This window comes from Phallusia mammillata, chromosome 4, assembly GCF_965637545.1.
Source record: "Phallusia mammillata chromosome 4, kaPhaMamm4.hap1.1, whole genome shotgun sequence".
Lineage (NCBI taxonomy): Eukaryota > Metazoa > Chordata > Ascidiacea > Phlebobranchia > Ascidiidae > Phallusia > Phallusia mammillata.
Genome location: NC_137255.1, coordinates 19,545,663 through 19,573,499, shown reverse-complemented (window position 1 = coordinate 19,573,499; position 27,837 = coordinate 19,545,663). Strand labels below are relative to the sequence as shown.

Here is a 27,837-nt window from a genome sequence, read left to right as displayed (position 1 = left end):
AATTCTCTGTCAGAATGAGAGTGCACGCCTCCTGGTTCCAACTCTCGGCGCCACGCTTGGAGCATTTTGCGAGAACTGATGTTGTTTTTAGCCTTTGTCGCAGTTTGTACCGTGTATCGCAGCAGTGGTCCAAGATGAAGCGGTCGAGTCAATTTGTCACCGCTTGGCCTAGTAATAAGAGCGACCGAAGGGGGCATTTTTTGCAGATCTTTACTTAGAAATGCGCCTCTCAAATTGCGAACTGCATTAGGTTCAAACTTTAGTTTGTATGTACAGTCACATACCCCAGCATTTTTTTGGTTTTTAGAGAAAATTTAAAACTAAGACATGAGTGTGAGTACAGTCCACAGCAGCCCGGCTTCTTCCACCACTCAGCAAGTGCAAAGATTCGCTGACCAGCTGGAGAGGGATTCAATGCCATTCGCCAGGCCGAGAAAGCAGAGCGGGTTTGTACCAAAATATACAGCTTCAAGTTTGTTGTCTTTGAACTACAGGCTGTCGGGAGTTGAATAAAACCGTAAGGCGATACTTGAGCAAATAAATAAGCGAAATTATAGATTTTGAGCGATGGCGACTAATGCTATTGTTGCTTGCCTCTTACAAGCGTACGCGTTTTCAGATTGTATCAGATTGTCGAACCCATTGCAGGTTGACAATGTCGGGGAGAATTGGATCGTTATCGGCGCCGTCTTCCAGTTTGGAATCTTCGAATGACACTGTTTCCAGCGAGAACAGACGCCGTTCTAGCGCCTTTCCGTCTTTCCGAACCGGATCTCGACGACACTCGCAAATGCCTGAAAGTAAGTGGCTCTGTCGCACTGAAATTGTTGCATAACGTACCGCTGTTGCCCTGAATCTGAGATTTGTTGTTGCTCCATCAGTAAAGTTTGAATACAAATTCGGAAGCGGATTTGTTTATGTTACTTTCAGCACGGTAATTGATTCCACGAAAATATGGTTTTGCGCTACGATTCGGGCAATGTGGACCTCCTGGGCAGGCGGCAATTGGACCGCAAAAAGCTGGGAGTAGAACGAGCAGTGCATTCTTAGAATCTCTTACATAAGAAGCACATTTAAGGTGGAAAGCAGTGAGAAAATAGACACACATTTTTGTACCAATGGATGGGAGAGTTCTGTAATACGCTGTCTACAAGAGCCTTTTCAGTGTGGCCTGCCTCGCGTATTCCAGATCGTTTGCCTTGTGGCAACATGTGTTGGGTTACTTGCTTACACGTTGTGAACAAACATACGATCTGCGGCAACTTCTCGCAGCGCCCAGCAGCGTATCGAAGTTGGTTGCTTCTGCACAGTTAGCAAGATGTGTTGAAACTAATTGATGTGACATGAGCGCTATGAACACACAACACCGGTGTACGTTTTGCGTCAATAGTGTTTAGATAAGCGTCAATCCATTGTTGCATTGGTCTATGATGACGCTACGCTTGTGAAAGACGGCGTTTTGTGGCCATTGAAAGTCTTCAGTAGGTCAAGGGACCGTGGAAACCGGCACTCTTTACGCTATTAAATCATTGGTGTTTGACAGGCAGGACGCTTAATGTACTGTCCAGCTATTCATTTGCAGGTTGTGTTCGTTTTTCGATGATAAAATTCAGATATTAAGTTCGACTTGTCACGTACGTCTCAAACGCCTTTGTATATCGCATATTTGGTGCAATGTGAAAAAGTACAGTAGCTGAAAAAGTCTAAAATGCACTGAGTGAATGCCAGAACCTTTGCCAAGCATTTTCTTATATCTGCAGATTGCTTACAGTGGCCAGTTAATAACATGTCGAAACGTAGAATAGGATCAGTAAGTGCATTTTCTGCAGGCGGTATGAGCTCGACCAGTGACAGTCGCCATTTGCCGGTTCTCAACGAAGCTCGTCGCATGAATCTGAAAGACATCATGATTTGGAGAAGATTTACGAGGAATCTCAAGCAACGAGTCGTGGAAAAGCAGAGCGAACAACGAACGTTTTGCTGGGTAACCACAAAAGTCTCACATAGTTTTAAAACCACATAACATGCAAGATTACATATTTTAGCTCTTTAGCCCATCTATAACAAAATATTATTATCATTTGGTTTCGAAAAACCCTATCCTGCATACTTTAAAATCTAAACTAATATGGATGAAGACTATAGTGAGCCTTATGCTTCTTGAATCAAAAGTTCATGAAAAACATTAAGTCATCCATCCTTTAGAATTTACCCACAAAAACTACAAACCCGACACATATGTTGTAGTTTTCACACCAATATGTGCACATGTATTGTTTCAAAATCTTATTGAAGATATGACATAATGGAGATGCATGTATATTGTTTTCGTGGTTTTATGCCGTTAATCTTTGATGCTTTAGCTCGATCGCACAAGCAGGGGAGTGCGAAAGCAGTTCATGCCGATGATTGAAGCCGAGCCCACATACAGGATGGAACCTGACGAAAAACCGTCGCAATCCAAATGTAAAGAAGTTGTTGATGAATACTTGGAAGAAAAACTGAAGGGAGTTGACTACGAGCAAATAGCTGATTCGGCAGCAGCTCTTTCAAGGTCTGTTAAAGTGTTAGTTTATCGTATCATCGCCAGTAATCTGTGTTTGTACTGTGAAGTTTTTGCTAAATATAAAACAGTTCTGCTAGAATGGAATAGATAACATTTTGAATAAGGGTTGGGCCTAAATCTACTGAAAGCTAAACAAATCGAATATTTGACTTTCTGTGGTTTCACTTGTTGTTTGCATTTGATCTCCCTCTCGGGTTGGCAAAGATTTTTAAGTTAAATCCAACCTCGAACTGTGCTTGTGGCCCAGTTGCGTACACACTTAATCTTGGTTGGGCTTGCCCAATACAAAAATTGATACCAATTCAGGATCCTGTGTAGCTCCACAGACACCAGAACAAACTTAAGGCAACCACAGCCCTAATCCTTACAAGCCTAAACTAGATTCATCACGTTTAGCTTTGCTATTTATAGAACGATTGCGGATGAAACAAAAGAGAAGGTAAAGTCGTCGGTTTGGGCTCGACGATACAAATGCGTCGTGTATGTCTCTCTAGGACAGAAGATGGACCAAGGAGTACAAGTGGGGAGCCTTTGCGCCTGGGACCCGAAAAGTGACAGCTACGTTACGTGCTCCTATCAAAACGAGTCGCTATTCTGCATAGTCACTGTGTACGCCGTTTATTATGAGTGACACGGGACTTTGCTCAGCGTGACTTCACGCAACCACTGTGTTTATGGATGATACTGTAACGTATTCTTTTCGTTGATTTTTTTTGCTATACACCAAATAAAATACAAGGCGTATTTCATTTTACACAGTGTTGAGGCCACTATACTTTTTCACATTTTGTGAAAGATATTCAAAGTAACATCACCTTGCCCAGTGAAAGATTCAAACTCTCAAAAATTAATGAAAAATACATGGAAAGTGGTGCAAACCTAGTGTACAGTGTTTCGTAATGACAGTGTTTCGTAATGTTTCGCAAAGGTTGGAGCTATGTTTTTTTTTCAATGCACCCAGTCGTACATAAGCAGCTGGCAAATATGCACTGCAGTGCTGACAGACCAGGACATTTGTCAACATTGGCATATAAGTGGGAAAAATTGCGAAACCTCAGTCATGTTTTCGTTGGCTCGCACCTGCCCGGCGACCTTCATGGGCCCTGTTGTTATAGCAGGCATCGACCCATTCTATTGCGTCGTCCAACGATAACAATAGATTGGGCCGAATAACGCTTTCTCCACCAAAGCCTTAACGTGGGCTTATGTCAACGCTTGGGTGCGAAATAAATGCCTCGCGGTGATTATTGAGATCAAGCACGCTCGACAGAATACAGGACGCTTTGTAGTTTCAATAGAAGATTTATTAATAATGCTGGTACGATTGTTTTCTGTCGCCAGGCTCGAGTGAAAGTGCAATAATACAGTGCTGTCACACAAACACACACACGCAATAGGAAATGTCCCACCGAGATCGACTAAATAGCAAATGTTGATACTGTTTAGAGATGTATATTCACCAAAAAGTTGGGACTCTTGCAATAGGTAAACTTGTGAGTGTTGGATACAGAAACGTTGTGAAACGCCATGGGCGCCATGCAAAAACAAAACACAAAGAATAAACGCCGCAAACGGATCAGGTGCAGACAGCGTCACTATACGACTGGAACATAATAAACTAAATAGCGTTGGCCAAATAACAAAGAGCAAAACAAACAGAAGCCGTCTTGGTCGCGTTCAAAGTATCTATAGTCAACAGACGCAACGACGACAAATGCGAGAAGAAGCTGGATAAGCATGGGCGATCATAAATAAAGCAAAAAACCTACAACCTGCAAGGGTCTGTCTGACAGAGTCTACAAGCTGGCGCAAAAAGTGTTGTCTACAAGCAAGTTGCCATCCGAGTGGAACCTGCCGAGTTTCGTCCGGCGTCCGAGGCGTCAGAGACATGGTGACGCGGAGCCGCGGACAGCGAGTTTGGTGTATGTTCCGTATAACGCTCATCACGTGGGTCTTGCAATCTCTCCGTCGCGTCCTTCTTATAATAAACGGCGACATCTTCATTGTCATCGTGTGACTTAATAATCATGTCCTCATACATGCGCTCCTTGCGAGATGCGGGAGCGTTTGTTCTTGAGGACTTAAAGGCAACAGGAGGCGACAGCACGTAACGGGGATTGCTGCCTTCAGTCATGCGGTGTTGTCTCTCGTGGTACGCCACATCATCGTCACCGCTCGCCATTTCTGTACTGCAGCCGCTTGACGGGGAACTGTACTGTGCTCCAGTACTATTCGGAAGATCGTTCATGCTTTGGTAAAACGCAGAGTCACGTTGATTGTCGACCAGCCCCAATTTGACGTGGGTTCTCTCATCTGCACTGTTTGCCTCGTTTGGGTCAGTGAGCCTCTGGACTTCCAGGTCTGTTTCATCGCGGTAGAGCGGAGTCCATGGTTCACGATGTCGCTCCTGTGACGTCGGATGATCATCATCGACATCGCGATGTTCAAGGATGATGTTGTCAGCAAGAGCCGAGCGACTGACGCCTCCTCTATTCAGGGATGCGGGATTTCCGCAGGAGGACCCGGCGCTGCTGCTCGCGCTAAAGTCGTTTACAATCGCCTCGTCAGAGTCGGAACTGTTGAGGGATCGACGCCGCCTGTGCGACATCCTGGAAGAATGGAGCGGCTCCAGTGTGGGTCTTTGTTTATTAGCGATATACGCATCGTCATTGTATTGTCGATAGTGTCCCGGATGAGCCTCTTGTGTCCCGTAACACGCCTCTTGGCAGCGCTCCTGTGGTGGATGGTGGGGACAAGCATTATCCAAATGCACAGGCTGTGAGAAGCGTCTTGATGGTGAAGATGGCCGCCTTCCATCCCATTGGCGTCCTGGTTGCTGGGCAAGGGTGCTGGCACGGGTGAACTGTTGCCTTCGAGGTCTTGTCGGGTCTTCATTTTCACTGAACTGATGCGCTGGCTTTACCGGGTTCATAGTCATAGAGCGGGGATGCGGTCGCGGAGGATTGCCGGGTGTCGGGTTGTGACGTGGATAGTGACTGGTATGATGTCTATGTGAGCACTCGTTGTCGGATGAGTGGTAGTGCTGATGGCAATCTCGGTGACAGTCTGGCAGGTGACAATGGCGCTGCAAGCGATCATACTCGTACGCGTCTTCGCCAACAAGCTCTTGGGCGACATCTCGCGGTCCAGCGGCGGATTTTGCGGGAAGAAAAACCTCGTCTTCGTGTTGAATGGCGGTTTCAACGTGCTCGTTTATGGGTATGTTATTTTGTTGTGTCACGTCGTGGAGAAGCCGTTCAACGCTGGATCGTCGCAACTGGGGCGATGATGATGATGGGAACTGTTGAGTGGCGCTGTGACGTTGTCCTCTGGTACCGGTTCGGACTTGGTCTAAAAAACGAAAAGAATTACTACCAATGCAACAAATTTAAAATAACTTACATCAAATTACATACCACGCATAAAAGAAAAAACTTTATGCGAAAATAAAACAACAATAGCTGACATGAATCCAATATATTGCACATGAATACGACAAGCATGTCATTCCAAAAAATGGATTCGGTCAAGCAAGGTTTGATAAGATCATGCAAACAGGTTAGGGGCGTCGTTAGTAGCAACAACCTGACTAACGTGTTGCGTTACACACGACACTACTACGACACAGGAAGGCACTCACACGCACCCTGACCTGCCATAAGAGTGTCGCTACGGCTTATGCCAATCGGCAGCTGGGGCGGAGAATCGTTATTTGGATAGAAAAATATGATGGATGACGACGTTGTGTCGAATCCGCGGCTCCGCAAGGTAGCGCAGCGCATGTGTGGGTTGGTTAGTAAGCGAAGCGACCCTTAAGAGTAATATCGTAGATGGGTTTGATTGGTGATGTGATATTAGTTGCTAAAAGATGCATTGAAGTAGCGCGTGACATTGCTGGCATCAAAACTGGTGGGTTTGTTTGAATGATTAATGTCACTGTGTAGCTTTCGCCCCAATACTTCTCGAATGGGTGCTATAGCTAAGCATGGATGGATGAGCTATGAGGGCATGTGAAGACTTACTATAGCGAGATTACAACCGGTGCAGAGTGCCGGCGTTTAGTCGTCACGGCGCTGCAGCGTGGCGGAATTCGTATCAAACTCTGTACAAAGTTCCTCCGATTAAATCGATTAGTGCAAGCGGCTTTCGGTGGGTGAACCACGTGCTATATATGTCAGGCAGCAACTCAATGGAATTACACGCTGGTGCATTATGTGCTGTTACCAAGCATTCATATAAATACGTATTATGTTGAAACGAGCTTGGGCAACGCGCATTTAGCTGTCAAACATGGTTCGCGGCAGATGAAAGCTCATGTCGACGCCTTACCTCTGTTTGGCATTGTGTTTAGGTCCTGGGAGTGATTGATGGCTGAGTCCGAGGTTCGCGGTCCATTCACCACAGTCTCGTTCCACATTCGCCTCAGTTGCGACTGCTGAGAAGAAAATGCACCGCCGTGAGCATTTCCACTGACGCACAAGCTAAGCTGATTATTTAGATTTATGGCCGCCGAGCGGTTGCACCGCCTGGCTATGTTGCTCATTGGCAAGCTTGATTCACCAGCAGCAGCAACGCAATAAATTAGCTTCAAGCCACAGATTAAGCGAGTATTAGTGCGCGGCGTTTACCTCCGCGCTGATCCACAACAGGCTTCACATTCATTACTTACGCTGGCAGTTTGCGTCGTGAGAGTGGTGCTGTGTGTGGTGGTGTTGGGCGCCGTATAGCGACCGGGAGTGTACTGCTTCGAAAACGACATGCTGTTGCTTACATAGGAATCCTGTCCGCGCTTGCGACAGCACGCCGATCGGCCAAAGCACCTGCTGTACTCAGTTCGCACCTGAAACAAGAACTTGGCATGAGTTTGGGTAATTCAAAGCAGAACTGCGACTCGGGTGTCGGCCATTTCCCGGGGTGAACCCCAAGTATGATTTCTCAATTGACGCAGCGAGTGTGTTATGGTTAAAGCCAACTGAAGGAGATGAAAACACTTCACGCTATCTCGCCCGAGCTTCGTATCACCGTGCCCTGTCGAGGGTCATGGGAACGTACTTCGCGCTGCAAGTCAACCGTCAGCGGCCGCCATCGCACCTTTCAGCGAACGACGCGAACAGGAAGTTGAAAATGCGCAAAAGAGCGCAAACGATGTTCTTCGGTCTGTATCGAATTGCTTAATGCGCCAAGCGTTTGTTTGTCTTCATGGTTTTCTGATAACGGGCCGCGATGCGCCCAAGCAACTCGGAACCACTATTATTTACAACGCAGTAAAGTCGGCACCAAACGCCTCGTTCAGAGGAAACCTTAGAGTCGGTCAGTAAACACTGTCATCATTCGGGAGAGAAGCTGGAGAACAAAAACCGTTGCTACGTTCTGGCGTTGGCGCAACGCTTTCATGAATGATATATAGGTTGGTTGTGAGATACACCAAGTTGTATTCAGCTGTGCGGGTTTAACAAGCCGGTAATTTCTGGGTCCAGAGTCTCACAGGAGTTACAAACTTATTTTGACCTTCACTACTTAACACTAAGGCCCTTTTCGCGGATGTGGTTAAGGACGTTTGCTGCTGGGGTCAGCGCAACATGATGTAACCTGACACGAGCATGACGTAACCCACAAATCGCAAAAGTGTTGAGATTTCCGTTGTGGTTTCAATGTATGTTGGCTCCACAGGAGAGTAGGGCAATTATGTGCAGAAAGGAACAGTGTTAGTTTTAGGGAACTGAACTTGTCTTACATGCGAATTGATGTTTGTTTTGGGAAACGCTACAAAAGCGGTGATTTTACGTCTGCAAGTTGACGGTCTCAGACATCAATAATAGATGCGAACGACTGAACCGCAAACCTTTCAATAATTTACAACGGAACTGTAAGTGCTCTCGCTAATGTCAAATCTAGAAATAACGCGACGAAAATGGAACAGAAAATGACATTGCCACCAGTATCAATACGATTACAAGCTGGAATCCATTACAAAATCCTATCAAATGCAAAATAATATTAAAGTAAAACCACTGACCTTTTTTTGCAGCAGACAATGGAAGACAAAGATACAGAGTCCCTGGAAGGCGTTAAAGATGCAAAAGAGGTAAGCCATGACAGGTGCCTGCTCCCACACCCAGAGTATTCCAAAAGCCCAAGTGATTCCGAGCAAACACAGAAGCACAGATGCACCACGCACTGAAGCCCTAACACATGGAAGGAAGTGTTCAATTCAGTGCGTACACTTGTGGGAATAGTTGAAGGTTACGTTTTGTACTTTATGTGGGGATAGCGTATAAGCGCCGGACACAGTATAATTGAGCACTTCGCTTTGGGGTCAAAGAGTAACTCAGGCAAATTAGGAGATTCCTGTAAGCGCCTTCACCTATTAGGCATCTGTTCCTGGTGGTGTTGAGTTACAGGAAGGCTATTTTAGCATCCGGGGCTTTTGGTGTATCTTGTGTCAAATAAAAGTGTTTAAAGCGATATTGTCTAAGGGCTACAGCATTTTCGACTAAATTCATTTAAAAGCATGAAATACCGTGAGTTTTTGTGTGTTTTTATGTCAGCTGTGTACTTACTTGATTGCGTTGACTTTGGACGAATCGGTGTATGTGAGAGTGTGTCGGTACATTTTGAATACAGTTATGGCGAGAAAGATAAGATTGCAGAGGATGACCGCGCACACCGGTCCGACGAAGCTCCATATAAATCCTGAGTCAACTTTCAGCCAACATGCAGTGTCACTACCATATCCTGAACTATCGACAACCGCCGAAACACACACGATCACCGCAGGGATTCCTGCAATAATAAAAACAGTTTAAAGTTAATCTATTCTGCCTAAAGGGTACAAAGACTCCAACGGGAAATTTTCAGGATTGCGTGAAGTAACCCGGATTTATATCGACACAGTCATAACATTATCCAAGTAACACCCACTTCCTCTATGGATTGGATTAAAACAGTATAGGGGGAATTTTGTTTGTCAACTCTACGTAGGGAGGATGATTTATGGATGCGTAAGAATTTACATTAAGACAGAGTTGACCCTTAAATCCAGTAACACGACAGCAGTACATGGCACACGTAGCACTCGGGGGTTTTTGTTTTCGAAAACGTTGCGACGAGATACTACAAAATTGATTCCCCTGCCTCTGATGCGCGGCAGATTTGCACTCGCCATTAGCAGGATAAGCGTGTGCGTTTGCGGATGGACGAAGGGTCTCACGGGAGCGAACGGATGGCATTGGCTCGAAAAGGCTAGCACTGTCGGCGCGATCCGTTACCATGATAAGCGCCAGGCATTGATCTCGAAGGGGCAGAAATTGATCCAAAGCGCTGATTTTCATCGGACAAAATGACAGCTGAGTATTTTGGTACACCGAAAGGCGACCGTCAAGTCTGTGTTTGTGTGTCATGGCCAAATATCATTATCGACCTATTGAATTGCTTTAACGTTGGCGTTTCACCTGAAAGGGCCAACTGACAACTTTACCAGCATAATGAAAGCGTTAGCAGCATAATCTAATTAGGCAAATCTGGTAAACAACATCTGGCATTGTTTCACCATCTAAAATTTCAATCATCTAAAGTTCCTACGAAACTCTTTTCAAGTAAGTTTATAGTACATTAGTCTGCAGCTGTTGTTTTTACTTTAAAGTGATTAAACTTACCATATCCAGTCAAGTAGTACCACTTCCATCTTGATCGACCTTCAAATACTTCAACCAGCATTACGTAAAGCTGAAATCCCTCTAGCGCCATCCACATAAATGAGGCAAGAAAGGTGTAGTGAAGAATGCCAGCCACAATTGCACATGGGATTGGGTGATCGGTTTGCTTAATTCCCACCAGGAAAACCAGCTCAGCAACGAACAGACTCAGACACAGGTGTTTGTGGATCGTGTTCCGATCTCCCTGTAGGTTCCTGTGCAAGTAATTGTCGGTTATTTGGGTGCTGGGGGCCTCGGTGGTTTGTTGGTTTTCAGGGGCTTTAGATTGCGAACAAGGAAAACAGGCAAATATCAAAGCAAAGGCCTAGCCGCGCCCGCTATGGTCGGGTGCCGTTTGGCTCAAACATGAAGTATCGAGTTTGGGAGATGGTTTGAGACGTGTTGATGCAAAAACTTACGAGATCACTAGGATTAAGATGTGTCATTGGGCAACAAAGCTACCCATCCAAATTACAGATTATTTCAGGCATTTTATAGAAGAACGCAACCTATTTACAGCGAATGGAGATTAATTTTTATCATCACACCTCGTTGCACATGTAAAGGGTATATTTTTAGGCCGCTATGAAACAAATATAATTAGAGCGGGTCGCGTGGCGGATTGTCATTTGGGTGACGTCGTAACCTGACACTAAATTTATAAGATAGAGGCTCGGTTGAGCGAAACCAAGCATACACTTTTATTTGTCACGTTCCCTTGCTACATCGGCGTCCGTATTGGGACATCGCACGTGTATCTGCACAAATTACTTCAAAAGTTCGGCGCCGACCGCCCCACAGTCGGGTATAACGATTATAAAAATTGTGTTTGCGTTTATTTTTCTTTGACTCGTTTAGAGCAGGCGCGGCGACCCCGGAGCGATGTTCGCGGCGCCACTGGGGAACCATCGCTTAGAGTCCATTTGAAGTGACAATTTAATTACCAGAAGCGCGCCATGAATGCGTCATAAAGCAGAGTAAACGAGCGTCGGCCGTCGGTTGACATGTTTACGTTAAAATGCCTAGCGATGGCTAGCGCGATGATGACCGCCAATAACATGGCAGCTGTGGCTTCTTATAAACGCTGTAAACAACCAAAGCATGGCGCCTGGTGACCATGAATCCTTTCTCCGTAAAAACGGATTGTTTAGGTTCCGCTTCGACTTTCCGACACGTAAACATTAGTCGCATTTCGCGGGTCGGTATTTGATCTACCGAGCGATATCCGTTTCGCTCGGGGGTATCATGTCGTCATGGCGACCACAGGGGGTTTGACGCGCAAATGTAAAACGCCGGCGGAAGTGTAGCATTTGAAGCGCGGTATTTCCTCATGAAAGACACCGAAACCTAAACATAGAACCTGCGGAAGGTTCACTAAGGCTGGTGACGATTGGCAGCAGCTGGGACAAGTTAAAGGTTGCACTTTCGCAGAAGATGACTCACTTTCAAGACATCAAAACTACCCGTATCTTACAAAGAAAATAAACCAAGGGCTAAACATCCACCGGGAACGCAATTTATGCCAAGTAAAAGACTTCTTACCGGAAAAAAGTGAAGGTGTAGATGCAAATCGCCAGACAGACGAGTGAGATGCAAATCCCCACACTGGTGATGATTTCAAGGGCGAGCGTGTGCTCAGAATAAGGTGCGATCCCAGCTACGTTCACGAGAACTGCAAAGTTGGTCAGGTGATCACAAGCACACTCGCTGTGCGTCGCGTTGGATGACGTCATAGTGCATCCGTCACTCTTCCACATCCCCTTATGTTCACTGAAATGAAAATTGTTGAATAATGCAAAGCGAAAGTTAAAAGGCGCGGTTCTGTATACTTTTGTGCGAGTCTAATTATATACAATTTGAACAATTGAACAACAAAAATAGCTCCTTGAAATGCAAACAATGCAAACAACAACTTATACGTTAAGGCATTACCTGTTGGAATACGACCAGTAAACACATTTCCTTGGGGCATTTCCAATCTGTCGAAAACAAAGGATTAAGGTTAGAACGACGTTATGGCCTAATTTGTTTCTCCCCCAGGCAATCTCTGACAAGTTCAGCACAAAATATAAATCTATTGAAATTGAAGGCGACTTTCAGCTAAGATTTATACGACATCATATTTTATGGCGGAGATGGATGTAAAATCGATACGAGACAATAAAAGTTGCTGTTCATGAGAAATTCATGAGTCTCGACGGTGAATGATGAGGATTTTTAAATTCGACTGGAACCAAAGCGAAACGCGCCAACGTCGGTCATGCGCTACGAGGGGTCGGAGGTTAAGAAAACATTTTGGCGGGCAATTGCAAAGCGATGGAAAGTCGCTTTCATTTTGCGAGCGCTGAGAGACGGCGAACAAAACGAGCCATGTTTAGTCCCAAACTCTATCAAGGAACGTTTTCGATGCCCACAACAGAAAAGTCGAAAGGTCAGACCGATGGTGCGAGCCAAGTATCCACTCAGCTGGTCAGCTAATCACCAGCTCCCTCATCAATTAACTCTACTGGCTTGTGGTGGGTTGAACACTGGGTGTTTTGACAGAGCGCAGTCCCAGAGAGCCAACGGCGGCATTCGATTAATTTTAGCCGGGATTAGGTGACTCCAAGGGGGTGCAGCGTGTTTGGATTTCCGAAACGTGAACATGTCCCAGACTAAACCAACAAAAAATGCGCACAATCCCATCTGGATTACCGAAGTCAGGCCGAAGAAGATGACTTACAAATCGGTCGGGTCAAATTATGTAACTGTTACTACAAATATGTAAATGTCAATGAGTACATGACTTAAGAAACGATAACAGTATAGTCTTTGAAGAATACAGGGTGAGTGCAGACTACAATGCTTGACCTAATCTAAATGCTTCTAAACTAAACCACAAAGTTATTTCTCGACTTGCGCTGACACACTAATCGGCCTGGACAGGCTATGTTATTGCAAAAGCTAGCACCTCTTTAGGCAACAAAGGGGGCCCAGAGGGGAGCAAAAGGGGATTGTTACAGGTCAAAGAGGCTACGTGCTCTTGACCGAGCTCAATGGATGATCTATGATTTGTTGGCTTGTGAAGTCAGCTACTGGCAACAAGACTCGGGCTTAGACGACAACTGCGGCACTCAAAATGAGAATCAGCTGTATTTTGAAGGTAACTAGAAACTGGATGCTATAAAGGGGGAAAGGCTAGCAGCGCGGCGGGCTTGTAAATCGGTGCAATCGTGCGTAAACGAAATCGGCAACGGGAGCTCGCACGTCGGCTTCATTAGTTACGGGCCTCGGAGGGCAGTGCCGATAGACAGATCGCATAATTACGACATATGACCGACCAAGTCGTTGGCGCATTAATTATTCATCCAGCACTGTGGCCAAACGAAATGGTAACCGTTGCCAAGTAGCGTGTTTGTAAAAACAACAGCATATTGGGCTGTAACTTAAGATGTTAATCCACGAATAGAGCTACTGACCTGCTTGTTTTCGAACACGACCCGAACCTTGGATTTGAGTTGAACGCGATTGTTTGGGCGGCCGAGTGACGCCGACAACATCCTTGAATCAACCTTCCATTGCCCCAAAACATCGTCGCCTGTCGCCCGAGCGTCGGCGAAGTCGGCGAGGTTGTTGTAGGCACTAAATACCACCTTGCTGATTCCTGTAAGGATGAAAGTATGCATTAACATACAACTACAGTTAAAACATAACATCCATAAAACATGGTACTTTTTTCTACAAATCCTACTGCTTTGACGTTGGATAACATGATCACATAATGATGATCCGCACCCCAAGATAATGTACCGTAACAGTCAATTTTAGACTATTTGACTTAAAGCAAGCATAACGCGGTACGGAGCACACCGTTGTGTTACAATACCGCTCCTTGATGTCTTTTAGCGTAATGCAAGCATGATATGTTGTCACATGAACGTTCGTCCTACGCAGTGTGTCTACCTCACATTCACATCCAGTCAAAAACAGAGGGGGTGGCCTCTTTCAAAAACTCTTACCTTGACTTGCCCACGATGCCATGTTGTCAGAAGGCATGACGATACGATCAGTGATGCGTGACCATTTCGAGCGCTGGTTTGTGTTGAGTGGATCGGGAAAAGTAACTGTTTCAAACTGCGAGGATTTCTGAACGGTTGCTTGCACCAACAAGTGGGTCTGCTCCAAGGTGCGGGAGGCTAAAACGTTAAAGGTTTGAATAATCTTAAGACTGAATAATATCGCGTTGAAAATTCGATGTTGTCAAAGTCCCCGGAATTCCTAATGTTGTCGAGAAGCGATCAAACAGTTAGATGCATTTGTTTCGGATGATGAATATACCAACGTGAAAATACATTTTCGGAAAAGTTTTTATGCGACAAACATCACGCCTAATTTTGTACACAAGACTGTCTGGTTTCGATTAAAAAACCTTCGTTTTTTAGGACACCAGCAATTTCAGCAGGGCTTATTTCAACCATATATCACAAAGTTTAAGTACACACTGAAATACCTGTGGCGGAATCATCATCAGAAGTTTGGCTCAAAAGAAGAAACCCAGCAGTTTCCACACTTTGTAAGACTTCGTTTGCATTTTCCTGTTTCAGGTCATCACTCATATCCCTCCACGATTGTCTGTTCTCGGCGGCAATGAGTGAGTCAGCCGATCTCGATATGCCCTGTTTAATTAGAAGCGATAGGCATCAGCTTCGTGCGTTTAACAAGCGCAAGTCGAAATCAATTTCAAGCCTGTTCACCGTCGACAACGAACTTCGCGATCCAACACCGAAAATTCAAAAAAGCGGGAAAATTTTCATTAATATTTCATTCAGCGGGCGCAAAATGTCAAATCGAAATGTCCCGTGAGTTTTGTAACTCCGGAATGTCGATAATTCCTATGTGATGCTGCAACTAGCGCTACGGCCGCCAATCTCACGACACAGTGCTGTGCTGTTTAAGTCCGAACGGTGTAATTGCTCTATGTAAAGCGATAGTCAACGGGCTGCGGATTATCCCCATAAGCCGGTAGATAGTACAGGGTTTATGCACCAGGCATGGGAGTAAATTTCCAATAAGGCTGTGAACAGTTGGTGGGTTTTAGGCATGCGACCCTGCACCAGTCACATAGCTTATAGCCAACTGTGTTTTGACCCAGACGCTGACCCGGAATATAATGAACAAGTAAGCGCTCTTATCGCTTGTTGCCATCTTTGCGTTTCCATGCGCAAGGTTTTACTTTTAATCTTCAGTTTTTCCAAGGAATGCAAAAATCAGGCTCTCGGCGCGCTGGAATGCGTGTGACGTCAGTGCTTTCGTCACGCTCATTTGCAATCGTCATTCCGGGGGAGACGCGCTTGGAGTAAGTTTGGGAAAGTTTATTTTGGCAACTTAGCGAAAAAAAGGGGGAGTGGAAATCAGAGGAGGTCAATTCGTAAACGATGCGTCACTTCGACGTTGCGTCTATATTGGCAGGGAGGGTGAGTGACCGAAAAGGACAACAATGAGTTTGCGCAATCACACCTGTCCTCAATTGAACGTCTCCCACTTCGTCTGAAGAAGAGCATTTGTCGATGTGGTCATAATGAAATAATCAGTGTCATGAACTTTGTTTGACTGATTCCGTGTGTCCTAATTTAGCCATAGCATGTTCGATTACACAACTTTAATGGTTTTAAAAGCGCAAAAAACCACTACAGGGGTGTCTGACTGTGCGTTAAATGGTTTCACGTTTGTGGTCAGCATTTTCCTGGTCTTTGCGTTGCCAAATTACGCGGCCAGAGAGTACAACTCGAGAATGTTAATAGCTACAACACTGGAAACTTTCTTGTGGCGCCTTGAGGCAACCAAAAATCACGAACCCGTGCGTATTGTGGCACCAAACATTAGACATGGCCGGCTTTGTCACGGAACGATTTTCTCTCACGCTCGTCACGCAACTTAACAAATTCTACTTAATTTTATTCTACTGTTGCGATCTTTGTTATGGTTGGCAAGCGGTCTGCGCATGCGCATGATGGGATCTGAGAACTACAGAGTACGTTCTGGCCCCCGTGCCATAGCGAACGCTCACCAAAACAAACACATCGCATGGGTATATTGAAAGAAGCGCTCTTTCAATACTTCAGCGCGATGACCGGCTAGTATTTGCCAGGTACACAACTAACGCATCGTGGGCGAGGTTACGAAGGGTTGCTTTGATTGCTTTGCTCTGGTGCGATCAACTCGACAGGGGCACGTGCGATTGACCCACGTCAGTTACACTCTGCTCGTGGCCTCGGCAAAAGCAAAGGCGGCCTGAGACTTGTTTACCTGCCGGAATGAGAGACTTTGCGAGCAACCTCATACTTACAACAAAGCGAGCATGACGAAACGGTGCAGCGAAACTCGACAGCAAGCGGATTAACGATTCGACTGATGCCTAATGATGGCTTGTGCCCACAAACGCAGCCCTGTGGCCAGGTACATGCCATTGGGCTGGCCACCGTGTTGGTCCAGCTCGGGTTTCTCAGTTGACTCAATTCCCGTTTCCGGCTATCACGCTACCTAGATTAGTCAATTAAGCGCATATAGAAGCTAATCGTCACCGGCGCAGACCTGGGGAAACGCACTGTCGCTGTAACGCCAAATAGCGGAGCCTTCAGATCATTTTGAGTCCTCGACGATGAGATCATAACGAGCTTGTCGAAACAATCACGTCACTGTTTTCATGCGCTAAGCCTGGGTTTGGACACCTAAGAAGATATTTTTCTCCACACTCAACTCACCTCGGTCAACTGTTGCACTTGAGATGCGGTGAGCTGTTCCGAGCTGCCCGCGGCAAGTCGGGCGCTCTGCTTCATCAGTCTAGCCGCGCTGTTGATTTGGTCGCTTCTCAGTGGCTTCCCTGTTTGCAAAGTGGCTTCAAGCTCGCTGGAAAGTCTCGTCACTGCGCTGCTTGGAAGTATGTTACCTGGCGAAGCAAACAGACGTTACGTCATATTGCCATATTGGTGCCAATACATGCGAATTTTCTCAAGCGCTTTTTTATGTGCTATGCTAATATGCACTTGTGCATAAAAGCCTAAATCGCCATAAGCATTGTCAAGATGGCGTAAGTGAATTGATTTGACACTTATCTGCGCTTACCGTCAGAGAGGCCCTGCTCCAATTCGTTAATCCAGGTAGAGCAGGCCGATACGTCAGGTCCATTGGGTGCCCAATTTGCTTCCCTGGTGTATGTATCGAACTCGCATCGCCAGGAGGCTACATCTACAAGACAAATATGACGTTTGTAACACATTCCGAGCGGAAAGCCAGGCTGAAGATTGACAGATGTTGATTCTGCCGACGACTGGGCGAAAAAACAGTTTTCTATGAAGGAGAGCTCATTACTGTTCCCGCCCGCTTGCTGTTTTGGCAGCAGACAGTAAAGTTATTTTACGCCTCTGTCGCACCTCTCTGAGAGCTGCCGTCTCGGGTAACAAACTATGGAGGCAATTAGTGGGTAAAAACATGCCAGAAAAGTGATTGAGGTTTGCTAAAGACCAAAGGAAAGGAAGCCGACGTTTTGCAACAAGTCGGGCTGGTTCCTTCTGCAGTTGACAAAAACCGCAGAACTTTTGTCAAAACTACGACAAAAAGGAGAGCGAGCTTGTTTGAACGATACAAATTAATTATTTCAAAGCACAACATCACAATGAAAACGGATTTGGTTTATTTATTTTGGGCGATCCGCTCAAACAAACAGCGCTAGATCAACCTTGGCCGTCACAAAAGAAAAATCTTTAATAAAAATGCGGTGTGGATTCAAAGCCCAAGGCGTGATGTGGGGATATTCATAACGCTTTCCCCTCTTTTATTCAACTTTATCCTATTTTAAATTTCCGTTAAACCAAATTTTTACCTCCTGGCTGGTCAGGGCAAGGAATAGTCGCAACCACATAAGCGTCTGTGGGGGGCCAGGACATGCCGTTTCTATAGGTTGGTGGACACTTGGGGTCATTAGTTGGAGCAGATTCGGACGGTGTCCGGGTAAGTTCGTTCGTGGTTTCGTCTGGGAAAAACGGTGGCTGTGGAGGTGTGGGAGGTATAGTCCGGGTGGTTGTGCGGATGGTGGTAGTTGTGGTTGAAGCGGTGGTGCTGGGAGCATTGGCTGTTGAAACAAAATCAAAGTCACTTTGAGTCGTCAACATATATCTAAGCGTTTTTTGAAAACAGTGGTGACTACTGGTAGCCGAAACTATCATAAAAAATGATACATGAAAAATTGCTTCAGAGAACTTAGAGTTGCAAAATAGTTAATCTTTAAATCCTGTTCAATGATATCTGTCACCTTTATCTTAATTTTTAAACTTCACATGCATCTACAATAACACAACTAGAAAATTTGCCACACATATTGCTGGACGTATGGTACCAACTGAATATAAATGTAATTTCGTACCGTCAGATGGTTGTGGTAATCCAAAATGAAGCATGTAATATACAGCCTTGCTGCCAGAAGCGTCCCATGCGTACAGTAGGCGTTCTCGGGGATTGTATTTCAGTGAAGAAAAATTGTAGTTCCTGAACGACCGACCCAGCTTAAGACCGTAATTCTTTGCAGGATAAATCCTTCGTGAGGCGGGTGCGCCTGGTGAACGAAATCCAACGGGATCGGATGGCGAGTTAGGTCTGTTGCGGTCAAATCCGATATTTACTGTACGTCCACGCCGCGAGTCGACTCTTGTGTTGTAGGTGTATTCGATATTTCCAGACTGATATCCAACAACGTAGAGAACGCCGCAAATGAGAAAGGTGTGCATCGCCGACTTCTTCGGGTATGTGGTATGCCAGGTTTGCTGTTTACACAAATACGTGAAAGGTCAGTGTTATCAGCGCAGAAATTGGCAATTTTTAGTCAAAAATAGCAAGCCTACTATTGACTAAACAGAACTTCGTGAATGCTTACAGCTTGAAGTTAAAGAAGTATACCTGCAGGTGTTAATTAAGGCCCACTTATAAACTATTCCCTACAACTAACAAAATATTGTACAGAACGAACAGGTAATTTATTGATCAGATGAGCCAGCATCCATTTTCATACACATTCAAAAGTAAATTCAGTGCGTCTTAATACCTTCAGGCACCTTAGTGTTTAAGTCAAAGATTTCTGCATATAGTACACAAACACTCACCTCCAGCTGCAACGTATCCTTATTGAGTTTGCTGAGCACAATACGGTCCATATCGTGGTTGCTCGTGTATATCACCCACAAACCCTCTTCGTCCACTGACAACTCAATACCGTTCATACTTCCTCGTTGTAAAGATGAGGATTTCCCAGAGAAACCTGGCACTGAACTTTCTCTAATTCGAAGGCTGGCTAACATGCTGAACTTCACAATGCGGCGATTCGTCTGCAATCAAGTAAGTGTTACAATCAGGTAAATGTAAAACATTTAGTGTTTTTGCAATCGACTAGTTAGAACGCAAGTATTTGTATTTTTAGTTTCAAAGTGCTCTAAAAACAAAAACACGACATGTTACTTATTGTAAATTGACCGTATTTATAATACTAGGATGATAATATGTGTGACAAGGGCACTTGTTGGTTCTGAACATTTACAATAACTGCAATGATTCCCACTTTTGAACTACCTTCACAAAGTAAACATTGCCATCGTAAATGACAAAACTAGTTCCAAGAATAGATGACGGCAATGTATGTCGTTTTTTCGGTGCGCCGTGGAGAAATTCATCAGTGTTTTCATATTCCTGTGACAAAAATCGAAATCATATAAGTAAAATTCATACAAATTTGATATGTACATCAACAGATTACGAACCTCGACAATGTTCTGCGACTTTGGAACAAAGAAAACGCGATCAGGGTTGTACAGAGGATCCTTAACCCAAGAACCGGCTTGTGGGGACATGGTGAAATCCAAAGTTACGTTTGATCCGATCCCGTTTAACATTCCAGCACATCCAAACACTTGAAAGAGGAAACACATTAGCCATGACCACGAGTAGCTGCACTTGTGCTTGGGACAGGCTGTTTTTACATTAGTCATGCATATAGTCACGATGTAATTAAATCCCGCATTCCATGTTGGTAATTAATGTGACTGGTTAATTATAGCGGGCGCGGCCAACAATTTGGTGCAATACTTTGCTATGAGGTCGTTAATGAATTGCCAATGGACGGTTAATTATCGGAGACGTGGCAACAAATTATGGTGGTGCGATTAAACGAAAACACCATCGGCCTCTCTCAGATCCCTACTTTTCTTTGCAGGCCCGCGGCGTCCCGGGGTTAAAGGGTAATTAAACGAAAGATCAGAAAACAAACACCACGTGCGAGATCTTGTAAACTAATTTGCGTCTTTAGATGGCACCGAACCTTTCGCCGCAACGAGAAAAAGCAGCGCTGCCTAATTATGTCAGCGGCTGCGGGTCTCGTAAATGGAACCGTCGAAACCCACAAATCATAAAGTTTATGAGGTTGTCGGAAACACACAAAAACCTCAGAGAACATATGGGTGTCGGCTTTAATTGCTTCGACCCTGTTTGCACGGACTGGAAAACATTGCTACTGTTTTCGATTTAGACTTACAAAAACAAATGCATTTTTTTCTGGTACAATTTAAAACTTGTCTGTATTTAGCCACGTATAAGGATACAGTTAAAGTTTGAAACAAGTTTGTTATAATTTTTAAATTGGTGCTTACTGTATTTGACACATTTAAATGTCACGTGGAGGTACTTGTGTGTTCCAGGGCATGGATCGGGTCGGAAATTTTCATCGGATACCGTCACTTTGCACTGGGTCTTGTTATTGCATCTGAAAAAAAACAGCAAACAAATCGTTAACATTTAAATGTAGGTCAAATGTTTTCTCTGTTTACGCAAAAGCGGTTTCCACAGTCACTGTAAACCATGCAGTTCCGGATATAAACAACCACAAACTGGTGATAATGCAATCACCGGTAGTTTATGCTCCCATGTTGACGCATTTATTGAGCGATCGCCGAAGATGTGTAAAGTTTAGGCAACAAACGAGGTTTTAATCGGGGTCCAGATGCGCCATTAGGTTGTCAGCAGGCAAAACGATTGCGGGCGAACAATGCGAAGTAGCAGGCGTGCATTAAACCCGAACGGATAAAGTGCACAGGTTTGACGAAACCCGATCTTCAGTGGCCGATTGATAACAGCTGCCGTCATCACACCGCTTTCTAGTCACCGACCTAGGCAACGCTAGTCAACCCCACAAACGTACCGAGAATTCCGGCCACATGTGCTGAGGGCCTTTTTGGCCTACACCAGCCCACAGGGCGACTTAATTAAACGAGAGTTTCCTATGCTTGGGTGTAGAGGAACCGACGTGCTGCACTTGGCATTCGACGAAACTTCAGCCTACTGCGAACCGCAGTGATCCGTCGGACATCAACGAACTGACCCGTGGCAGACTTACGTGGCAAGCAGCCTTAGGGACGGGAACTAAACCAACGACGCAGCAGACGCGCACCCTCATCGGTCCTCAATTATGGGGTGTGAATTGAAGACCCTGTCAGTTTTGTGACTCGAATTTCTTTGCACTTGCTTCAGGATGAAGAAGGAATGTGAGCACGGCTTCATTTGTCTGTTCAACTCCATACCACGATTTTATCATTGCAAGCAAGCAGGAAAAAGCGACATTGACCGGCGTCTATAGTTCGCTTATGAACGACCCCGTTCGCCCATAGGCCACCTAATTAGGTTTCCTGGGCCGAGTTTGCTTTTGGCGTAGCGCCACTGAGACTTATCCAGCAGGACACGGGCATGGCACGAACGCTGGGGCCGGGTGTACTGGCAGGCGAACTGAAGGAAAAAAACAACTTCAAAATCCGCCACTAAAACAACAAGCGAACAAAATCCCACCGAAGACCAGCAGTTGATGAACCCCCGATTGCTATCTAAGTTGACCGTATGATCGGAGAGTTAACCCGGAAAGACAATACCAGTACTTGTTTCTCGCAACTGGTGATTTACACAGACGATATCCCGAGTCTTAAAGGCAGGGATTGGTGTTATATAAAGGGTTAGTCGGCTTGGGGTTGTTATTGAATAAAATTGGGCCCTATATTTTCGGGCCCAGTCAAAAAAACGCAATCGAACGTGTTTGGGCGGGAAGACAATGAACAGCACACGTGCAACCAAGCGTAGAAGCACGTGACAGGCGATAAGCTCATTAGGATTGATGGCCTAACGATCACAATACACAAAATGGCTGGCAACCTGTCAGACACAAACAAAGCAACTGTTGAATAAGATCGATAAAGGAGATAAATTCAATTTTATCAGGCGCTGGTCAGCAAGTTCCATTTAAAGTTTTTGAAAAACATGCGCTTGACGATGTCTACATTAACTTGTTTGTATTCCTTACTACCACTCGTTGCCAACGATTCTAAACCTGTCAGCTTCTAGGATTTGCGAGATACTACAGTTGGGGCTTGACAGAAGTGTAGTAAATTGTCAACTTCGTTGAGAATATGAGTAATAATAATTCAAATAAGAAAAGTTAAAATACAACGTTGGGTTAGCCGGTTTATAAAACGTTACAAATGGCATTTCTTTGAAGTGTATTGAACTGAAATGGTGTAGTATAGTTCCCCAATGAACTTGCATCCTGCATGACCTGGGGGCATCGGTTTAATGTCAACCCCGAATTCGCCACAATGGGCTTAACTTACATAAACGGCGATTATTTCCGTACGCAACAGCGACTTAAAACTAAACTCCATCCCGCACACGGATTTATCGCAGTCATGCTCCAAATCGTCGTATACTCATCTCATATCGTGCACAGCGGGAATGTATTGTGTCGCCAGCCAAGCGGAGAACCTTCAAGCTGGCCGATACAAAACGCCAGAGTCTGTTACTGCAATTGTGACGCATACGTCACGCTGCAATCGAATAACGAATCCGTTTTATGGCCAATGTCATATATTATGAATTTTCACACACATCTGGATTATGATTGTTATGATGCCATAAAGTCTATATGATGCCATATGTTCAATGACAATTTGACTTTATTGGTACTGGACGTTTTCTATCCCACCAAGTTGTTTTTGGATTAAATATGTTGAATTTTTCTTGTGACAAAGCCCTATTGCTGGAACCGTCATGTATTTTCTTTATTAGGCCTGAAGTAAAAATAGTTCAGGCATGTATTTCTGACATGGTAAGGACCGAAGGTGCATTGGGCGAATCCGGCAACAAACACATGCAAACAGAACCAGCTCTCGTCTAAACAACGTGTCAATTAGCACAAGCCTTCCTACACAACCTGATGCGATGACGGAATTCCATGCACATCTCCACGGCTTTTCAGCAAACCACAAAGTGATTTTATCGAGCTGAAATTTGACCTGCGGGGCGTTGGCAACTGCAGACCGCGTGGCTTGCAAGTTAGTACATTGACTGTATAGCAGGCTGGCGATTGCACGGCGATACAACAGTGTGTATATAGTGGCTACAGATCGCCGAGTAGACCGCCGCGTCGTTAAAGTCGCCGTATCAATCTCGTCTCCGCATCGGGTTACCCAAAATCGTGTATTAGCTTCGGAGAAAGTGATTTTTCGCGGCTATTTTAGGACGGTATCAACATCATGTGGTTTGTCGGCCAAAACTTAGCGAATTTACATTCTACATGATGCGATTTTAAAGATGACAATAAAAGTAGAAATCGTAAACATAATTTTCCACATCTACTCTTTATATCTTATTTTTAAACAGAATTTGCTTGCAATTAATGAAACTAAAAGTGAATTGCAAAGCACGTTAAAATCTAATGAAGTCGGCAAAGATGTGACAGAAAAATTGTATATAACAGAAACATTTACTCACTTGGCAGACATAATGCCTGATGCTTCTGGCATGTAGCAGTCGGTGTCTCTCATATTTTCTGGGTTTGTAACACAAGTTTCGGCGTTCTGTCGACCGTACTCGGCTCCGACCACCTGAAATATTCATGACAACAATAACGACTGGAAGCAGCACACTTGTGATAATGTGGTAATTCCCCGGACAATTAAGTCAATTACGATGACGAATCACGGCTCCGAGGAGATCCGACGTTGGCCAAACAAGGCCAAACATAAATTTTAACCATTAGGCGAAGGCCGCTGCTTAATAAGCCTTAGTAAGTAGATGGCTTTGCCCAGCGGCCAAGGCTCTTAACTTAGGTCCAGGTCGCCTGATATTAAGGTTGACAAATACCTGGATCACATCCGTCCCGGGGCACCTCAACACAATGGGGTAGTTCTCGCAAGCCAATTCACTTGGTATCGGAAACATGAGGTTTGTTCCACCGCCAAAGTTTAACCGGCCTGCCAAAAATAAATCATCTATTAAAGCATTTAAATACACAAAAACTTTAGTTATACATCCTAAATGGATAAATGGCATTTCTTGCTCTAACAACATCATGAGTATCTTATTCAAATAGAATTCTACTGACATAAGGTGCATTTAAGTTTTCATTCACCAAGCGAGCTGGAATATCTTTAGGTTTGAAGTACCAGTGTTGCACTGATACTGTTGAATGTTTCTTATGATCTTTGTCGTTTGGTTTTTATTTCAAAGCTTGCAAAAGCAGTCCTTTGCAGAAAGACATTAATGTCGCATTGCTGCACACAATAAATCAGCCAATTTACTTTCTGTCTCTGATGGTTATCTCTCTTGTGTGGTAGAACTCAATATCACTGGCGGTTGGCAAATCATTTCCATGCATTATTAATGAAACAAGTCTGTTGGCTTTCGCCACTGTCGGTGATTGCCGCCTGCTGCAAGTGTACAAGCAGATGGCGAACACGCGGCGTCAATGACAAGCGTCGCAAACCTTCTAATTCCGCCACTTAACTGTCAAATCGACTTCGAGCGAACAATATGGCAGGACGTGTTCGCACCAAACAAGTTACATACGCTTGAATAAACATGAGCGCAAATGTTCGGAATGTGTGATCCGCACAAAATGGCCGGATGGCTGTATTACAACTGTATACGCAACGCGGGCCCCGACGGACAAACTTATGTTTGTATCCAGCGTGAAGTTTGAATCAACGCTCAGGTTTATATTTTCCGTCATGGCATATCTGAAACACCTGCAAGTTATCTCGGAAGGATCAACAGTCATGCACCGTTAATCTTGGTGTAAAGTCGATTGTTCGCTTCCATTGATTTGGGTTTGCGCAGGGCTTTCACCGACAAACAAAAGTGACAAATTCTGGTTCAATTAATAGGGCACTCGGGATAAGAGAGTGTTTGCACTAGTTCGGCGGCATGAAAACGCTTCGACGGAACGGGCGGGGCTATGTGTACCACGAGGCTTATGTTTTTCAACACGCCGTTGGTGCGAGATGAGATTATGTCAACATAGATCTATTCCTCAAACGATGGGATCACTCCAGGGAAGCTGGCATGTATTAATCCCTCCCTGTACACCGACTAACTCATAGTGTAGAACATAACTTCCAGGGCCATATATTCTTAATGAATATGTAAACAACTGGGCCTAATTTTTCAAGTTTATCAGTGCAACCCTCATACTGAGAGGCCAGCCTATCGTTGTGGTTAACCCTTGTACGTGACAGTTGTAGATTTTTTACCTAATTTGTAAGTAGTAGCTACTTAAAACGTTTCCCCTAAGTGCATGGACAAACAAACTATTATTTACCGAGGCATGTCACGCACTATATTTACTGAAAAATGAAATGAGTAACAAGGCCATGACCATTAAATCAATCAGGTTTAGAAACTAACCGTGAACTGAAATGAGAGAAAAAACTTTTATATCAGCATGTTTCGTTGTATCTAGGCTAAATCTTGCTCTAAACGCCCAAATTAAAATCAATACTGACTTGTACTCCTTGCCCTAATTAACGCCGAAATTAGTTTTGGTGGCCTGCACGGACCGGTCTGCAGTGCATTACTCCAATCTTATCATGCATTATGCATGGCAAATACGCACACAGTGGGCGAGTACAGCTGAAGCAAGCTTTCTTCCTTCTACTTACCGCTGGCTGTGTTTATTACAAGGGCTAAGACAAGTGCGTAGAGAGGGAAACATCGCCTTCGCTTCCCTGTTAGTAAATTTTCCATCTTGAATGACAGGTTCCGTCTCAACCGGGAATTTAATCCGCCTGCTTCTCTGCAGACATCCAAAGTAACTTGGCGAGTTCTTGAATTTGTTTCTGTCACTATTTCTTCTTGTATAGGAGTTCCACACGGTTCTACACTTTAGCCATTACTTCACAGTTTCTTAATATCTTATGTTAAGTTAATGCTGCAAAGGAAAGGAAAAAATTTAGTAAAAGCATTTTTTTCATAACCACGTTTTCCTACAAATCAGAAAACATTTACACAACCTGAATCTGTCACAAAATTGAGACTATTTGGCAACACGTCGCATCACAACAATTGTACTGCTTCATACTATGCAACTAACTGGACGTAAGGTGTTGAGCCTAATCGATTGCAGGGCACTTTGTTCGCCCTCAGCACTGATTTCATTTACTTTGGGCCTGTAAGAATCTCCTTGCCTCGTTTTTTCGTTAGGTCCCGAGCACCAGCGCCGGTGGAGTAGTACCGCCAACATCAAAGCTTGTTTTTCGAATTCAAGTGGCCTCTTCACTGTATGCTACGACAACGAGACAACACCACTCCCCCGTATGTCGCTATAGGTGCGGCGCGAAGTGTGAAATTGGAAACAACCGACATACGCACAAACGGTCATTCCATCTCAATATGTCGCGCCTGGACAGACAACATTTACAAACAAAAACTTTTTTCCTGTAGCAAAGAGCTGGGACACCTGTCCAGTGAGAATGTAAACACTAATGTGATAATTTTCAGAAATTGTTTCCGATGGCAGCAAATTAGGAACGCGCGACTGTATGGCTATTGGTTAATGATGCAAAGTGTGAAATTCAGGCAATAAAGGGCCGAGGCGCGTTCTTTCGTTGACAGTGATGTGTAAGAAACGTCGGCATTCACGGTCAAATCTCGTTTTGTCCTCGTCGTCACACCGATCAATGATGAAAACTTCCGAACGCGCCACTTGCCATTTGCATGCAACCGGTCGGAACCACTGTCAATTACTAGATTCGATTAAATCGGAGCGAGGCAGCGTGCAACTGTCACCAGCACAAACTCAATATCACAGTGAGTTATCCGATGCAATGGTTTTTGTGCACGCCGTGGACAACACCTTGTACTTTTCAAAACCGTAAACAAGCCATAAAGTATTAAATGCATCTTGTCAGGAACTACGCATGGTGCTTCACGGGGATCTGACATTTGTCAGCAGGAACAGGCCTCCGAAAAACCGCAGCCAATCACAATGCAAGGCTAGAGGTTAACTCGCGAGCCTGCTGGCGAAACAAAGCCAACGCAAAATGCAGGTAAACAGTCACGTCGGATCACTTTCAAGTGCGTAAGTGCTATCTTCGTTGTTTTACATCACCAAACGGCCGACGGTCTAATTACAAAACTTGCGGACAGGAACTGACTTGAGTTGTGGCTCGCCGAGACAGCTAATAGCCGGCCATGTAGACTCGCTGATCTCAAATTAGAAAGTGGCAACGGTGAGAAAGCGGT

General features: G+C 44.7%; 2 protein-coding genes across 5 annotated transcripts; one reads left to right on the top strand and one right to left on the bottom strand.

Annotated features, from left to right (window-relative positions):
* Positions 1-402: 402 nt before the first annotated feature.
* Positions 403-3,310, top strand: LOC145222278 (uncharacterized). Its single transcript, XM_080088375.1, has 5 exons — positions 403-446; positions 649-800; positions 1,830-1,984; positions 2,364-2,554; positions 2,978-3,310. Exons 1-5 carry the CDS (start codon positions 415-417, stop codon positions 3,195-3,197), a joined length of 750 nt encoding a protein of 249 aa, XP_079944501.1. The 5' UTR covers positions 403-414; the 3' UTR covers positions 3,198-3,310.
* A 538-nt stretch (positions 3,311-3,848) lies between these two features.
* Positions 3,849-26,548, bottom strand: LOC145222277 (adhesion G protein-coupled receptor L2-like). Of its 4 annotated transcripts, none has more exons than XM_080088370.1 (23): positions 26,256-26,548; positions 24,460-24,569; positions 24,088-24,200; positions 20,928-21,040; positions 20,043-20,191; positions 19,855-19,971; positions 19,392-19,613; positions 18,659-19,055; positions 18,119-18,367; positions 17,362-17,484; positions 17,001-17,185; positions 14,750-14,915; positions 14,259-14,435; positions 13,719-13,903; positions 12,193-12,239; positions 11,803-12,030; positions 10,222-10,475; positions 9,127-9,349; positions 8,583-8,751; positions 7,236-7,406; positions 6,896-7,001; positions 6,213-6,377; positions 3,849-5,917 (listed from the first exon to the last, which is right to left on the bottom strand). In XM_080088370.1, the coding sequence occupies exons 1-23, from the start codon at positions 26,338-26,340 to the stop codon at positions 4,389-4,391; spliced, it is 5,283 nt and encodes a 1,760-aa protein (XP_079944496.1). In that variant the 5' UTR covers positions 26,341-26,548; the 3' UTR covers positions 3,849-4,388. The 4 variants fall into 4 exon arrangements, with proteins under 4 accessions (XP_079944496.1, XP_079944499.1, XP_079944498.1 ...); XM_080088373.1 differs by having other exon boundaries at positions 6,219-6,377; XM_080088372.1 differs by having other exon boundaries at positions 6,896-6,998.
* Between the last annotated feature and the right edge of the window lie 1,289 nt (positions 26,549-27,837).